Genomic DNA, 14,008 nt, shown 5'->3' with positions numbered 1-14,008 from the left:
AATACAATGGACTGTCACTTAATGATGTCTTACTAAAGGGCCCAGACCTCAACAATTCACTCCTCGGCGTCCTCATGCGCTTCAGGAAAGAAGCAGTAGCTTTCACAGCGGACATCGAGCAGATGTTTTACTGTTTCTACGTGCGGGAAGAGGACAGGAACTTTCTCCGTTTTTTGGTATTTTCGTGACAACAACCTCTGCAATGACATCACAGAGTATCGGATGAGAGTCCACGTTTTTGGTAACAGTCCCTCTCCGGCAGTAGCAATATTTAGCCTACATCAGTCTGTCCACTGCTCTGAGATGGACTTCGACGCTGACGTCAAGCAGTTTGTGACACGTGATTTTTATGTAGATGACGGCCTTAAATCTCTTCCCACTGTAGAAATGGCCGTGACTCTCTTGCAGAAGACTCGAGATATCCTTGCCAAGTCAAACTTGAGGTTGCACAAGATCGCAGCTAACAGAAAAGAGATCTTGGAAGCTTTTCCATCCCAAGATCATGCAAAAGATCTCAAAGACTTAGATCTTGAAGCAGATGCACTGCCCATGCAACGGAGCCTGGGTCTCCTTTGGGACCTCAAGAAAGACTGTTTCACCTTCAATGTGTCTGATGAGACAAAAGCTTTCACACGACGTGGTGTATTATCCACCATAAACAGTCTCTATGACCCACTAGGCTTTGTAGCACCCGTTACAATCCATGGCAAATCCATCCTCAGAGAGCTCACTGCAGAAAATGGTGACTGGGACGCTCCGCTGCCCCAAGGGATGGAGGAGTCATGGGTTCTTTGGAGAGAGTCACTGAGTGCGCTGTCTAACATCTTGATCACCAGAACATACACTAACATCTCACCTTCAGAAGCGACGTACAGAGAACTGTGCATCTTCTGTGATGCGTCGACCAAAGCCATTGCAGCGGTGGCTTACATGAAGGTAACTGATGCAGACAGGAACTGTGAAATTGGCTTTGTCATGGGAAAAGCAAAGCTGACACCACGTCCAGATCAAACTATCCCCAGGCTAGAACTGTGCGCCGCTGTGCTAGCAGTTGAAATCGCTGATTTGGTCTCAGGAGAGCTTGACATTCAGCTGAACAACACCCATTTTTTCACAGACAGTAAAGTTGTTTTGGGATATATTTACAACGAGACAAGACGCTTTTATGTCTATGTTAGCAATCGGGTGGCACGGATTAGGAGGTCTTCACAAGCAAGTCAGTGGCATTACGTGCCTACGAACCAGAACCCAGCGGATCTTGCAACACGGTCTGTTCCTGCACATCAGCTCATGCACACTAACTGGTTCACTGGCCCCAAATTTCCTGCTCAAAGACAATCAAAGCTCTATCCACGACACGTATGACCTTATTGAACCCAGTTCAGACATTGACATCAGACCTCAGGTCTCAGCCCTGAAAACCACAGCTAGTGTGAAACTGCTTGGTTCTGAAAGATTCACAAAGTTTTCCCATTGGAGCTCCCTGCTGCGTGCCATTTCTCGTCTGTTGCATGTTGTTCACGCCTTCAAGCAAACCATCAACAGAGACAGTTCTTGTAAGGGCTGGCACTATTGTGAAATGGGAGTCACAGTGGAAGAGTTGGAGAAAGCTAAAAACATTGTCATCCGATCAGTACAAGGGGAAGTGTACGCTGGAGAGATCAAGTGCATTAAAGAGCAACAGAAAATTCATAAGGGCAGTCCAATCAAAAATCTGGATCCTTTCTTAGACAACCATGGTCTGCTTAGGGTGGGCGGACGCATCAACGAGGCAGATCTAAGTCAAGCAGAAAAGAACCCACTCATTGTTCCTGGCCAACATCACATTGCAGGCCTTATCGTGAAACATCACCACGAACAGACGCGCCATCAAGGTCGGTTGTTCACAGAAGGAGCTGTTCGGACAGCAGGTTGGTGGATGGTTGGTGGCAAAAGGAAGGTCAGCTATGTTATCCACCATTGTGTAAGATGTAGAAGGTTGAGAGCCCCCCTCAGTGTTCAAAAAATGGCCAGTCTCCCAGCACAACGTCTCTCAACTGACCCCCCATTCACAAACGTGGGCTTAGATGTGTTTGGCCCCTGGAGTGTTTCTGCACAACGCACAAGAGGAGGCATCATACACAACAAAAGATGGGCTGTCATCTTCACGTGTATGAGTATGAGGGCAGTTCATATCGAAGTGATCGAGTCACTTGACACATCAAGTTTCATCAACTCACTCAGATGGTTCTTGGCTATTAGGGGTCCGGTGAAGAGTATCCATTCAGATCGTGGCACTAATTTTATTGGTGCTTGCAAAGAACTCCAGATACCCTCAAACATAAACAATACAGCAGTCAAAACTTACCTTTCAGAACAAGGATGTGCATGGACTTTCAATCCCCCACACGCCTCTCATTTTGGCGGTGCATGGGAGAGGATGGTGGGCTTGGCCAGGAGAATTCTTGACACCATGTTCTTTGAACTCAAAACCACAAAACTCACTCACGAGGTTCTCGTCACCTTCATGGCGGAGGTTTCAGCTATAATAAATGCACGCCCCCTCATTCCAGTGTCGACGGACCCTACTGACCCTTTCATATTGTCTCCTGCCGTTCTCCTCACACAGAAAGTCAACCCTCTCTCAGCTCCAGCCGGTGACTTTGCTGTCTCTGATCTCTATAGACACCAGTGGCGTCAAGTCCAACATCTTGCTAATGTTTTCTGGGACAAGTGGAGACGTCAGTTTCTCTCAACACTTCAAACCCGGCGCAAATGGCAATCAAGCCATCCAAATGTGAACCCAGGGACTGTTGTTGTTCTGAAAGACATTCAGCTTCCAAGAAATGAGTGGCCGCTTGGACTGGTGACCAATGTGTTTCCCAGCACCGATGGCAAGGTGCGCTCTGTGGAGATAAAGGTGGCTGGGCCACAGGGAACCAAGCTCTTTACCAGGCCCATCTCACAAATAGCAGTTCTTGTTCCCCAGAGCCATAAAAGTTAATAAGAATGTTGTTTTGTGTATCATAAGAGAATGGCGTCAATTAACGCCAGGCGGGGAGTGTTCAGTTTAATTCATAAGATTCAGATAAAAAGTTAAAATCAGTTAAGAGGATTTAATGTGTTTAATATTTTACATTTCATGATGTTTCCATGGAGTAAGTTAAAAAATAATTGAGTCAAATAGCAGTACCGCCATCTACTGGCCGATTTTGGTTCAGCGGCTAGGCTTTGTCAATGTTGAATAAAATCTTTATTCAGGAAGTGACAGAAAAACAACAAAGAAGTTCTGACTAGCCACTCCAGCATACATCTTCGAGTTGCATCGTCGGTATGTGTTTACGTGTGAATTTATATTATATGCTTGAGTTTAAATTGCAAAATAATATTACATTGTGTACTTATTTGTGTTATCATGTGCATTTAGTCTACTTCGAGTGAACTATTTGGTTAGCCATGTTAGACTTTGGTAGTTGTTTATTTTACGGTTTATGCATCTCCATAAATGCAATATTTATGACTGTATTATTTGTTTATCTCTTTTAGTTTCACACTTTACTTCATCAATAAATCTGGCAAAGATGATACCAGTGTGTTGTTTGGAGTGAAGAGTTTAGCTGCCTGTCAACACATGCATGCTTCGCATTGAGGACAGAACAAGGGGTAAATAAAGTATCTATTTATCCACCTATATATCTATCCATTGTTTGCTAGCATTCCCCCTATTAGTGCAGTAGATAATATGGACGGTTATTGTCATTTTTAAAGCATTTAACTTTCTCCACTGCTTCTATAAACAATGAAGTTTATTTTCAGAAGTGGAGGCATTTCAGATGTGACCTTAGAATGTTCGCCAATGTGATAGCTAGTCATTCATCAATCTTTCCACAGAACACAAAGCAGAAGTTGTCAGTTTTTTTAAAAAGCTCTAGCTACCTTAACACCTGGAAATAATGGGTTCTGCAGTCCCCTGGCAAATATGGTGCTCTAAGCAAAATGATGTTACATGGCCATGACAGTAAATACACATCTTTATGCAATTTTGGCAAAGATATACATGATTATAATGGTGTAATGAGCCCAAAACTGGAAAAATGCAATGCTGAGGTCAATGACCTCTCAAGGTCACCAGAGGACGAATACAAATTTCCTCCATGTCTGAAATAAAACCTTGGGGTATGTAGAGCATATGCTGAAACGTTCATGCTTTAGTCATAAAATGCACAATTGTTTTGCCTATCTGCCCCACTACATCAGAGAGAAAGTTTTTTATTTTACTGTGCTGCATTATTACACATGACGCAGTTTATTGAAGTAGATGTGTTTGTGTTTGTGGTACGAGAGGGAACCAGTGAGACGCAGACTACATTGGGCTGTACCTTTAATCCATTAGCGACAGCCTTGAATGTCAAAGCTCATACAAACCAGATCATTGATTATGAACTGTAACTCAAATTCTGAGGACAGGTGCACGCCTAAAAAATATCATACACCAAGACTGTGCAAACTACCTCTTTTGTCACCCCAGGCTGTGACAGCCTTGCACATTGTCTATATTTATTCTCTTGTCCAAACAGCTGCTCAGTAAACCAATCCCTTACAAGTAGAGGTGACAGCTGCTGTTCCACAGATAGGGACAGGGGAGGAGAGGGAGCTCAGTCTCACTGTTAGTGAGAGAGATGATTGAGACAAGTTGAGAAGGGTTATAAATGAGTGGAATGAGACCTAGAGGACAGGACTACCATATCTTGAGAAAATCTTCGACAGACCCTCTGGAATAATACATTTGGTACTAATACTCTGTTGAATCCACAATGACAGAGAGCAGCAGCCCTCCAATGTCATCCTACATCATGGATGAGGAAACTCTGAAGAGAAAACAGAAGGAGAAGCTAAAGAAGCTGATGGCTACAGGAGGAAACCCGAGGCCAGCCCGCTCTCTCCTCTTCTTGACATTGATGAATCCCTTCCGTAAGGCCTGCATCAGCATCGTGGAGTGGAAGTATCCTGCAGCAGTGAAGGGTCACTGGGCAGAGGGACCTAAGATAATGATTGCAGACTGCATTTACTTTCAGTGATCATTAGGTGTTTGGTATTGCGTGTGTGTGTGTGTGTGTGCGGGCGCTTGTGTGTGTGTGTGTGCGGGCGCTTGTGTGTGTGTGTGTGTCTCCATTGTGTGACATGGGAACATCATATGTGAACCACGTAAACTTCCTATGAGTCACTCTCAGACCCTTTGAAATCATAATCCTTCTGGCCATCTTTGCCAACTGTGTGGCCCTTGCTGTGTACCTGCCTATGCCTGAGGAGGACAGCAACAACACCAACAGCAACTTGGTGCGTCAGCATGCTTGTGCTGTGTGCATAAATGGACAATATACTGTAATATACTGTGGATACTGACTGTGCCTTTTTCTAACAGTCCTACATCACTCCCAGCAAAGCATGTTTTTGTACTGTTTCACTGTTTAACTTGAATCTAGGTAACAACAGACTTATATTGGGATTAATAAAGTACTTTATGTCTCTAATCTTCTGTCTATTTTATCAATCTAATCTATCAATATATTAATTGATCTTTCACTTTCACATCTTTCATAAGATTATTGCTGGATTTACTTAATCGACAACCGGGTTGTGTTTAATATAATTAAAAGTTTGAAGATGACAGTAGCTGAGTTATGTGAAACCAACATGGAAAACTTTATAAGGTCAACATGGATTTAATGGATATTTCAGTGCGAACTAAACAGACCAAGAAAAAATTAATCTGAATGTATTTTCTTTATTAATTTCACACTGAAATATTTCATTCATGTAACAGTTTTACCATCTACTGAATCTGATTATATAAACACACAAAGTTAAAGCTGGGGCAGGTAATCTTTAAAGTCCTCTGAACATGCTGATAGCAGCGAATAAATGCTCTGCCAAACAGACTCCAGCAGTGCCCTATCATGTGTTTTGTGGGAGTGGCTTTAGATGGATACCTGAATATCTTAAAAAGATTTTAAAAAAGAAAAATAATAATGTGACCTCTGTCACAGTCTGATTAGTCCCAACACATTTCATAATGAACCAAACTTAGTGTTTCAAACACACTGATTATCAACAATCACTGATACACATGTATGTATGTATGCATGTATGTATGTGTGCATGTATTTCTCTATTTCAAATGCTTTAAACTTTATTTAATTGTAGATCTGTGTGCAGTGCATTGTTTCTCTCTCTCACCACACATTCACAACAGACCCGGCTGTCACTGTTAAACTGGCTGAGACTTGATCATAGGTGGTCACTAGAAACGCACATTAAAGCAGGTGTGAAATGATGTTCTTAGATCTGTCCACTTGTGATCGAACCAGCTGATACCCATTTTAGTTCAGGTGTGAACAGGACAAAACAGAGGGGCTGCACGTCTCTGCTAATCTTACTCTGTGGTTTCTTCAAGAGAATAACCAAGCTTCAATATACTCTTGTCTTTCTCATTCAGAACCGATTCAGAACTGGGTTTTAGTTGTTATGTTAACTGAATTGGTTTTAAGCGGATGAATGGGCCAGTGCACAGCCTGATATGGAGGCACTGACATCTCTTATTTTCTGAAATGTGTCAGTGAGACAAATGATGTAGTGAACAAAGGCTGCTGACACAGGATAGGTGTGTTAGTCAGCCTATCAGCAGCAACAAATAAAACAAGTAGATTATTGTTTTTGGAATGTCAGAGAAGAAGGCAGAAGACTGTCCACAGTTGCTGTATCCCAAATAGAGTACAGTGCTGCAGTTGTCAACATGAATGTTAAAATCAACATAAATACTAATAACAACAAGTCAGCTTAGATAATACACATCATGTCCTGCCACAAGCTTTCCCTTTTGACTGACCAATACACTGAGCCTAGCCTCCATTAAAGCAAACAAACTACTTTCATTATTACTAAAGGTGGCAGAGGAATAACTAAACATAAGACACACCGAGCAGAGAGAGCTGTAACGAGGCTTCATACTAAAGTACTGCTATGAACAAACTCTACATATCAAACAGAGGTAGTTAGACACTAGAGACCTGCCTCTCATAAAAGTCTGTTACGTTCTGGAGATGAAGCAAATAAAGACTAAACTATTTTGGATTCCAGATGGAGGCTGTGAGTTGTGTGAGACTAAAAAAGAAAGATAGTCCATCTCTTTCACTTTTTCTCAAAGTGATCATTATATAGTAAATACAGCTGAAATCACCAAACACATAAATTAAAGGCAAGACTGCCTTTAATTTATGTCTTTGGTGATTTTGTCAGATATCTCAGGTGATCAGATCACAAGTGGTCAGCTCTAAGTTCAGGTGTGAACGCGCCCAGGATGCATTGAGGACATTTTCACTCAGACCACATAAGGAGGTGCTCAGGATCACATGGCTGTGTTTTTTTAGCAGTGTAAATGCAAATGTGTCCTGGCCACATTGAAGGACCACCTACTTTACTTTCCCACCACAGTTTCTTAATGAATGGAAAATATTTGATTATTTCAAATGGATAAAACTCCCTGCTCTCTCACTCTCTTTCGCTCGCTCTCTCTTACTCACACACATACATACACACAAGCATGCAATGGACCTGTCTGTCGATTGGCTAAAAATAACAAGGCACACCTGTTTATTTGCATATAAAGTGGGGAAGTGAAATCTGAACACATGTGGTCAATAAAGACACATTTTAAAGCCAGGTGTGAACTTGTGATCAGATCACTGAAGACGCATATTAAGTCTGAACAAGGCCTAAAACCCAGCCAGGTAGATTAAGATACAGCCAGGTAGATTAAGATCCAGCCAGGTAGATTAAGACTGGCACAGGTGGATATAGTCAGAGTATTATTTAGTTTCTGCTAAACTTTATTACACACATGTATCTGCATTTAAACTGCACTATGACCATAGTCTTCATACATAAATATCTCTTTATCAACACATTCCTTAGTTACAGTCAAAAACACAACTTTCAAAGTCAGTCCCCACAGTCCAAGTGTGTACTGAGCTGGGATTACACCATACCATTTCAGCCCGTTTTTGACCAGATTTTTGAGTGTACAGGGGGGAGTGAGGACCAATCATCTGCTCCTGAACGGCCGCCGGACAGTCGGATGAATTTCTGACGTCACAAATTTTTGTCAGCCGACACAGGCTACTGCACAGTTGAAGCAGAGCCAAGAGCTGATTCCCCAACATCAGTGCCTTTTTTTTATCACTGCGCCTGTATGAAGTGGCAAACAGAAAATTTGAAAAATGTCACAGTGACACAAAAAACAAACCAGCCTCAGAGCTTTCAAACGATTCTTAATTGACAATTGTCAATAGCCAGGACAGTTCGCAGGGGCAAATTTTCACAGGTACAGTGTGCGCGCTCAGGTCGTGGCTGGTGATTTACTTGTACAGTATGAGCACATAAATCATGAGCTTTGACTTAACATCGCGGATGATTTACTCGTACAGTTAGAATTGGAACACGATTTCTAAAATCGTACAGTGTATGCCCAGCTTTACAGTCCTTCACATACATATAAAAGAAGAACCAAACAGGTCAATAGATGGACTGCTGATTCTGCTCTAAGTATAATACTAACAAATCCCAAATTTAATGCGTATTCAGAAAGCCTTCATACAGATTTTATAATTTTGCAGTTTTATGCTACAATAGTTTAAATTCATTTTTCCCTCGCATCAGAAAAAAATTAATTGACAGTTTGTTTTAAATGATAGATTTTAGTCTTGGTTAGGGACAGTTTCTTTAATTAGTTATTATGCAGGACATAGACACAAGGACAATATCAGGCTCACATATCAGCTGAAGGGCACTGTCAGTGACGTGTAGTTAAAATAGACATCCACCACATGCCTCTGATGAAATGAGTTCAGCCATCAGACACTGCAGTGGTGTATGAGTGTGTGAGTCACACGTACAGATATCGGAGATTAGTGTGATGTGCAACATAAAACTCTCATGAACATGACACATGATATTATTACAAGACTGAGCCAACAGAGAAAAAGACTTTAAAAATAATTTCTTCACATTAGGTACAATGATGGAAATAACTGAGATGTATTTTTTACAAATGTACTGAATGTTGTCAGTGAATTAAAACCTAAATGAGGTAACACAACTAAGCAAGAGCAGGTTCATTTTTGAGCAGATTCAAACCACAGCCATTGTTGTTGTTGTTTTACAGGAAAGTCTGGAGTACATCTTCCTCATAATCTTCTCCATCGAATGCTTTCTGAAGATTGTGGCCTATGGATTTCTGTTTCATGCAGATGCATATTTAAGAAACTGCTGGAACATCTTGGACTTTGTTTGTGTATCTGTTGGGTAAGTTGATAAATTTGTGCTGTTGTCTTTACTTTGGTGAGGAGAGACATGACAGTGCTGATCCAAACAAAGACAGACTGAGCAAATATAATAAGTTAAGACAGAGACACTGTTAAAAAGAGACAGACAGAGCAGTTTGTTAGTTCGTCTCTCCTGCTACTGCTGCTGTATGTTTATGATAGTGAGTGGAGCTACATTTAAAATTGGCTACCCAAAAAGACGTGGATGTAATTTATACTATTTGCAAATTGCACCACAGATCAGTTTTAATAAATAATTAAATAACAACAGATGGAATGATGAAGAGCAGCAGACAAGAAGCTCCTATCAGCACATCTTCATCATACATCACAGTAAACCACTATATGTGTGTGTAGGGACCGGATTGGAATTGGGCCTGGGTCTGAAGCTGTCAGTTACAAGTTAGCTTGTAACTGACAGTGGCTTGTGCTAATGCTAACTCTCTCTCTCTGTACTGACAAGGTTTCAGGTTTATTTATCCAAGTCTCCCGCCCCCACAAGTTGACTGGATTTGTTGCTTAGTGTGGCGGGAGCAAGTGGTGCTATGCCATCAGCATCATACGATGGACCTGTTTTTGTCTGATCATTAACGGGTGCAATGGTGTATACTGACTCGCCCTCTTTCAGCACTTTTAGGACTCGTATAACACAGGGCCCCAGAGATCCTTGATCTTATGACACCCTCTCGCACTGAAATTACACAGCACCACCAACTGGCCCTCTTTCAATGGTGCATCTCGAACATGCCGATCATAGCTTTTCTTCTTGTGCTCTGCAGCGACCTTCTACCTTTCAGGGGCCCTTTCAAAGGAAATTGAAGGCAAATCTGCAATTGGTTTGGTGCTCTTGTATCCACTCATCAATCACACCACCAACAGGATCCTGAACTCTGCCTAACATAAAGTCATCCAGGAGACTACGTTCTTGTCCGAAAATCAGGAAGAAAGGGGGCTCATTAATTGACTGATGGGGAGTGGTATTGTAGTCATACAGGACATGCGGCAGGCAGGAGTCCCAGTCTCACTTCTGAAACACAGGCAGAGTGCGCAACAAGTTGTGGAGAGTTCTGTTAAAACCTGGTTATGTCGCCACATATACCGGCCTTGCGACAGACTAACCTTACACCCTGACAGAATGTGCTTTAAAGTTGCAGTACCTGAACACAATGAACATAGTGGGTCTCCATTTACCCAGAGTTTTAGGTTCTGGGGAGTTGGCAATACATCATCAAGTTGCCCCTATCAAAAATCTAATGCTACTTTCCTCCATGCTCCAGAGTTCTTTCCAGCTAAGCTTTTTCTTGTCTACACCTTCCCAATTCACCCACTGTCCCTGCTTAGCCTGGGCCACTGCCGTTGCACCCCTTAATATTTCCTCCTGTCTACGAACCTGCTCCACGAGTAGCTTTCTCTTCTCCTTGGGACCTGCTCTACTCCACACCGGTTTGCCTGGGCCAAGCCCCAAGCCTCCCTAGCCTATTTGGTCATTACCCACAATCTCTGTATGCCTGAGCGTTGCTTCCGCCTCCTGCACTGCGATTCTTGGATTCCACTTTCTCCCCTTGATTGGGTTTGGAACCACCTTACTAACTACCACATCTTTACTCCCAGATAACAGGAGCTCTGTCCTAACCTTGGTACATTTAAACTCCTCCACTAGACTAGTTACTGGGAGCTGAAGTATGCCTTTCCCATACAGTGCCACTGTGCTTAAACATCTAGGAACACCTAGCCACTTCCTAATGTAAAAGCTAACTAATCTTTCAATTTTTTCTGCAGCAAATAATGGAATCTCATATACAGACAGTGGCCACATCAACCTGGGAAATAACCCAAACTGCAGAGACCACAGCTTCAACTTTCCTGGAAGCCCTGATTTATCTATTCTATCCAGTCCCTCAGCAACATCCTTCCGAAACTGCACTACCTGTTCTCCGTCATTCAAGTTATTAGTACTGCTCTGAATAGGTTGCGGCCACAATTTCATACACCACCTGGGATGCAACAAGCCTTCCTGCCACAAACTTTTATCTTATCTGGTTCTTCCGGATTCTATACAATGCTTACACAACAGACGCTGACTGTTCTCAGACTGGAGACAAGACTGACTCAAAAAGGGCGCCATCAAGGACTTGTTCAACACACTGGTAGCAAAACTTCAGCATCGGGCATATCAATAGGTGCATGCTGTTTTACTGTTGCCATAGGACTTATCAACGCAAAGAAAGACAGAACTCTTGCAAGGACTCCCCCGTTGTTGGCGTCGGGAAAAGAAGGCCTCCTGTAGAGTTATGTAGTACTCTGAGCACCCATTAAGCTACTGTAACGCAGCAATTATCATAGCTGGGTCCCCACATTCTACATTAGAATGGTATTTTATCTCTTCACGTGCCTCACTGTCAAGGTGATCGAACAAGAAAAATACCTGATCATGTGAAGGCAAGTTGCGCCTTCATGCAAGTCTGTATCTCCTCAATCCATTCAGTCAACCCTATACCTGACTTTCCCCTAAACACAGACACTTTCTACCCAGGGTATGAAAACCAATCTCTCTGTGATTGGGGCACTAGCAATGGGGGATGGTAGAAATGGGAACCACGCCACTAGGCCCATGCATGGCTGCAGCCTGTTCCTGTCACAGCCTCTCATTGTCTGCCCTTAACTGTCCAACTAAATCCCTGAATTCTTGCAACTCACCCTCCAAAGCTAAAACTTGACCAATAAAGGGAAGCCTCACCATTAAGTTGGGGCAGCTGAATGAACAGAGAAACAAAGAGATCAGCACTAGGACCACCAGAGATCAGCTGCGGCTTTGGCTCTGAACAAAATTTATAACATTAGGAAACCTAAAATAGCATTTACCTGGGGCAAAGAAAAAAAGGGAAAAGAAAAAAAATGGAACACACAGACTGTCAGTAAGTAGATCCTGTCGACCCAGTCATAAACAACCAAAAACCCAACAACGCCACCATGAGAATTTCACCCAAGGAAATATTTTAACTTTATGGTAGCAACACCAAAGAAGGCATTCAGGTTGCTGTAAAAAAAAAAAAAAAAAAAAAAAAAAAAAAAGCCCCTTTATTACAATATTAAACAAATGCTAAATGCAACAGTCACACATTAACTTAATAGGGGGGAAAAGAACGTGGGACCTTATCAGAGCTGAGGCTTACCAGTGGGGAAAGGGATCCCAGGGAAAATCACCCCATTCACAGGTGAAACACTTATACACTCAATGGTGGAAAACTAAACTAAACTAAACCCAGGGATGCACAGCACACAGGAAGGAGACACCTGAGGTCACCGGCTCTCAGCTTCTGAAAGGGACAGGGAGAAACATTTAGTGGGGTTACAGTCAAACAAAAATAACAAACCTACTAAACAACAAAAATAATCTTCCAGCAATTAACCATTCACAGGAGGTTGACTGCCACATATTTGTAAATTAAACAAAATAACCAAATAAATATAACAGTATAACTAAGATGGGCAACAAAAAAAAGTTCAACAATGTGAATGTACATTAATTAATGCAACTAAACAGAACAGAACTGATTTCAACTACACAGGAAATTAATTGTCACTGTCACTTAAGGTGATAGGAAATATAAATCAGGAACTTATTTATAAGTAAGGAGATGAACCCCTCTTTTCTTACACACAACTAAAACTTCACATTTTTAAAAGAAGGACTGACAGCCAAGTCAGCAAATAGCCCAGGGGTTTATGTTTCAGAATTAAAGGTTTGACAGGTTTGTCTGAATCTGTTTTTACGATACTTCTCATTGGTTCACTACAGTTCCAGGTGGAGACAGGTGGAGACACTCTGTCATAGTGGTGACTAAAGAATTCACTCATCATATGTCTTGTATTATACACTGTTGCCCATAAAGTAGGAATAATTTAGTTTTCAGACACAATCCTCTGTTTATTCCTATTTACGACAGTGTGATGACCCCCGCGATCCTCACCAGACAGTCCTGAGACTGAAAAAGTTTTTGTTCTTAATTAGTTCTTTGGAAAGTGGACTGACCTGGAATAACATGGCAACTATTTTACAGTATTTCATAGTATAACTCCATATTCCATGTTATGTATTGTTACTCCATGCAACTGAAGTCTGTTATCGGACCGACAACCCTCATTGTTAGTAATCTGTCAGTGATTGGACATGTCACCTGAAGTCTCCAGTAGGATGGACTAACAGATTCACTAAAGAAGAAGCAAAATCATTATGGCTCCAGTCAATGAGCAGGTACAGGAAAGATTGCAGTATCTTTCTGGGAACAACAACCATGTGATCATATGTTGTCTGCATCTCTGCAGGCTGTTCACTGTGGTTGTGGATGCCATTAACCACATCAGTGGAGTGGAGGCTCCAGTCGGAGAAAAGGGTGGTGGCTTTGACATGAAAGCTCTGCGAGCATTCAGAGTCCTGAGACCTCTCAGACTGGTCTCTGGAGTCCCCAGTAAGTAACTGGTCTGCTGATGACTCAGCGTCTTTGTATAGTTCAGCTATAGATTTGCATCAAGCCAATATCAGTAAAGTTTATTTTACTACTGTTATTTTATTATTATTATTATTATTATTATTATTATTATTATTATTATTATTATTATTATTATAGTAGTAGTAGTAAAAGTTATAT

The 14,008-nt window shown here is 41.8% G+C and overlaps 1 protein-coding gene across 1 annotated transcript in view; it reads left to right on the top strand.

Annotated features, from left to right (window-relative positions):
* The first annotated feature begins 3,458 nt into the window (after positions 1-3,458).
* Positions 3,459-14,008, top strand: part of LOC130187049 (dihydropyridine-sensitive L-type skeletal muscle calcium channel subunit alpha-1-like) — a 93,086-nt gene continuing 82,536 nt past the window's right edge. The window contains exons 1-5 of the mRNA XM_056404485.1: positions 3,459-3,642; positions 4,801-4,981; positions 5,211-5,316; positions 9,200-9,339; positions 13,686-13,828. Of these exons, the coding sequence (XP_056260460.1) occupies positions 3,615-3,642; positions 4,801-4,981; positions 5,211-5,316; positions 9,200-9,339; positions 13,686-13,828 (598 nt within the window). The 5' untranslated portion in view covers positions 3,459-3,614. The remainder of the gene's footprint in view (positions 3,643-4,800; positions 4,982-5,210; positions 5,317-9,199; positions 9,340-13,685; positions 13,829-14,008) is intronic.

Source organism: Seriola aureovittata, chromosome 2, assembly GCF_021018895.1.
Source record: "Seriola aureovittata isolate HTS-2021-v1 ecotype China chromosome 2, ASM2101889v1, whole genome shotgun sequence".
In the NCBI taxonomy this organism is placed as follows: domain Eukaryota; kingdom Metazoa; phylum Chordata; class Actinopteri; order Carangiformes; family Carangidae; genus Seriola; species Seriola aureovittata.
Note: the sequence above shows the minus strand (reverse complement) of the source record. Positions and strands in the feature narration are given on the sequence as shown.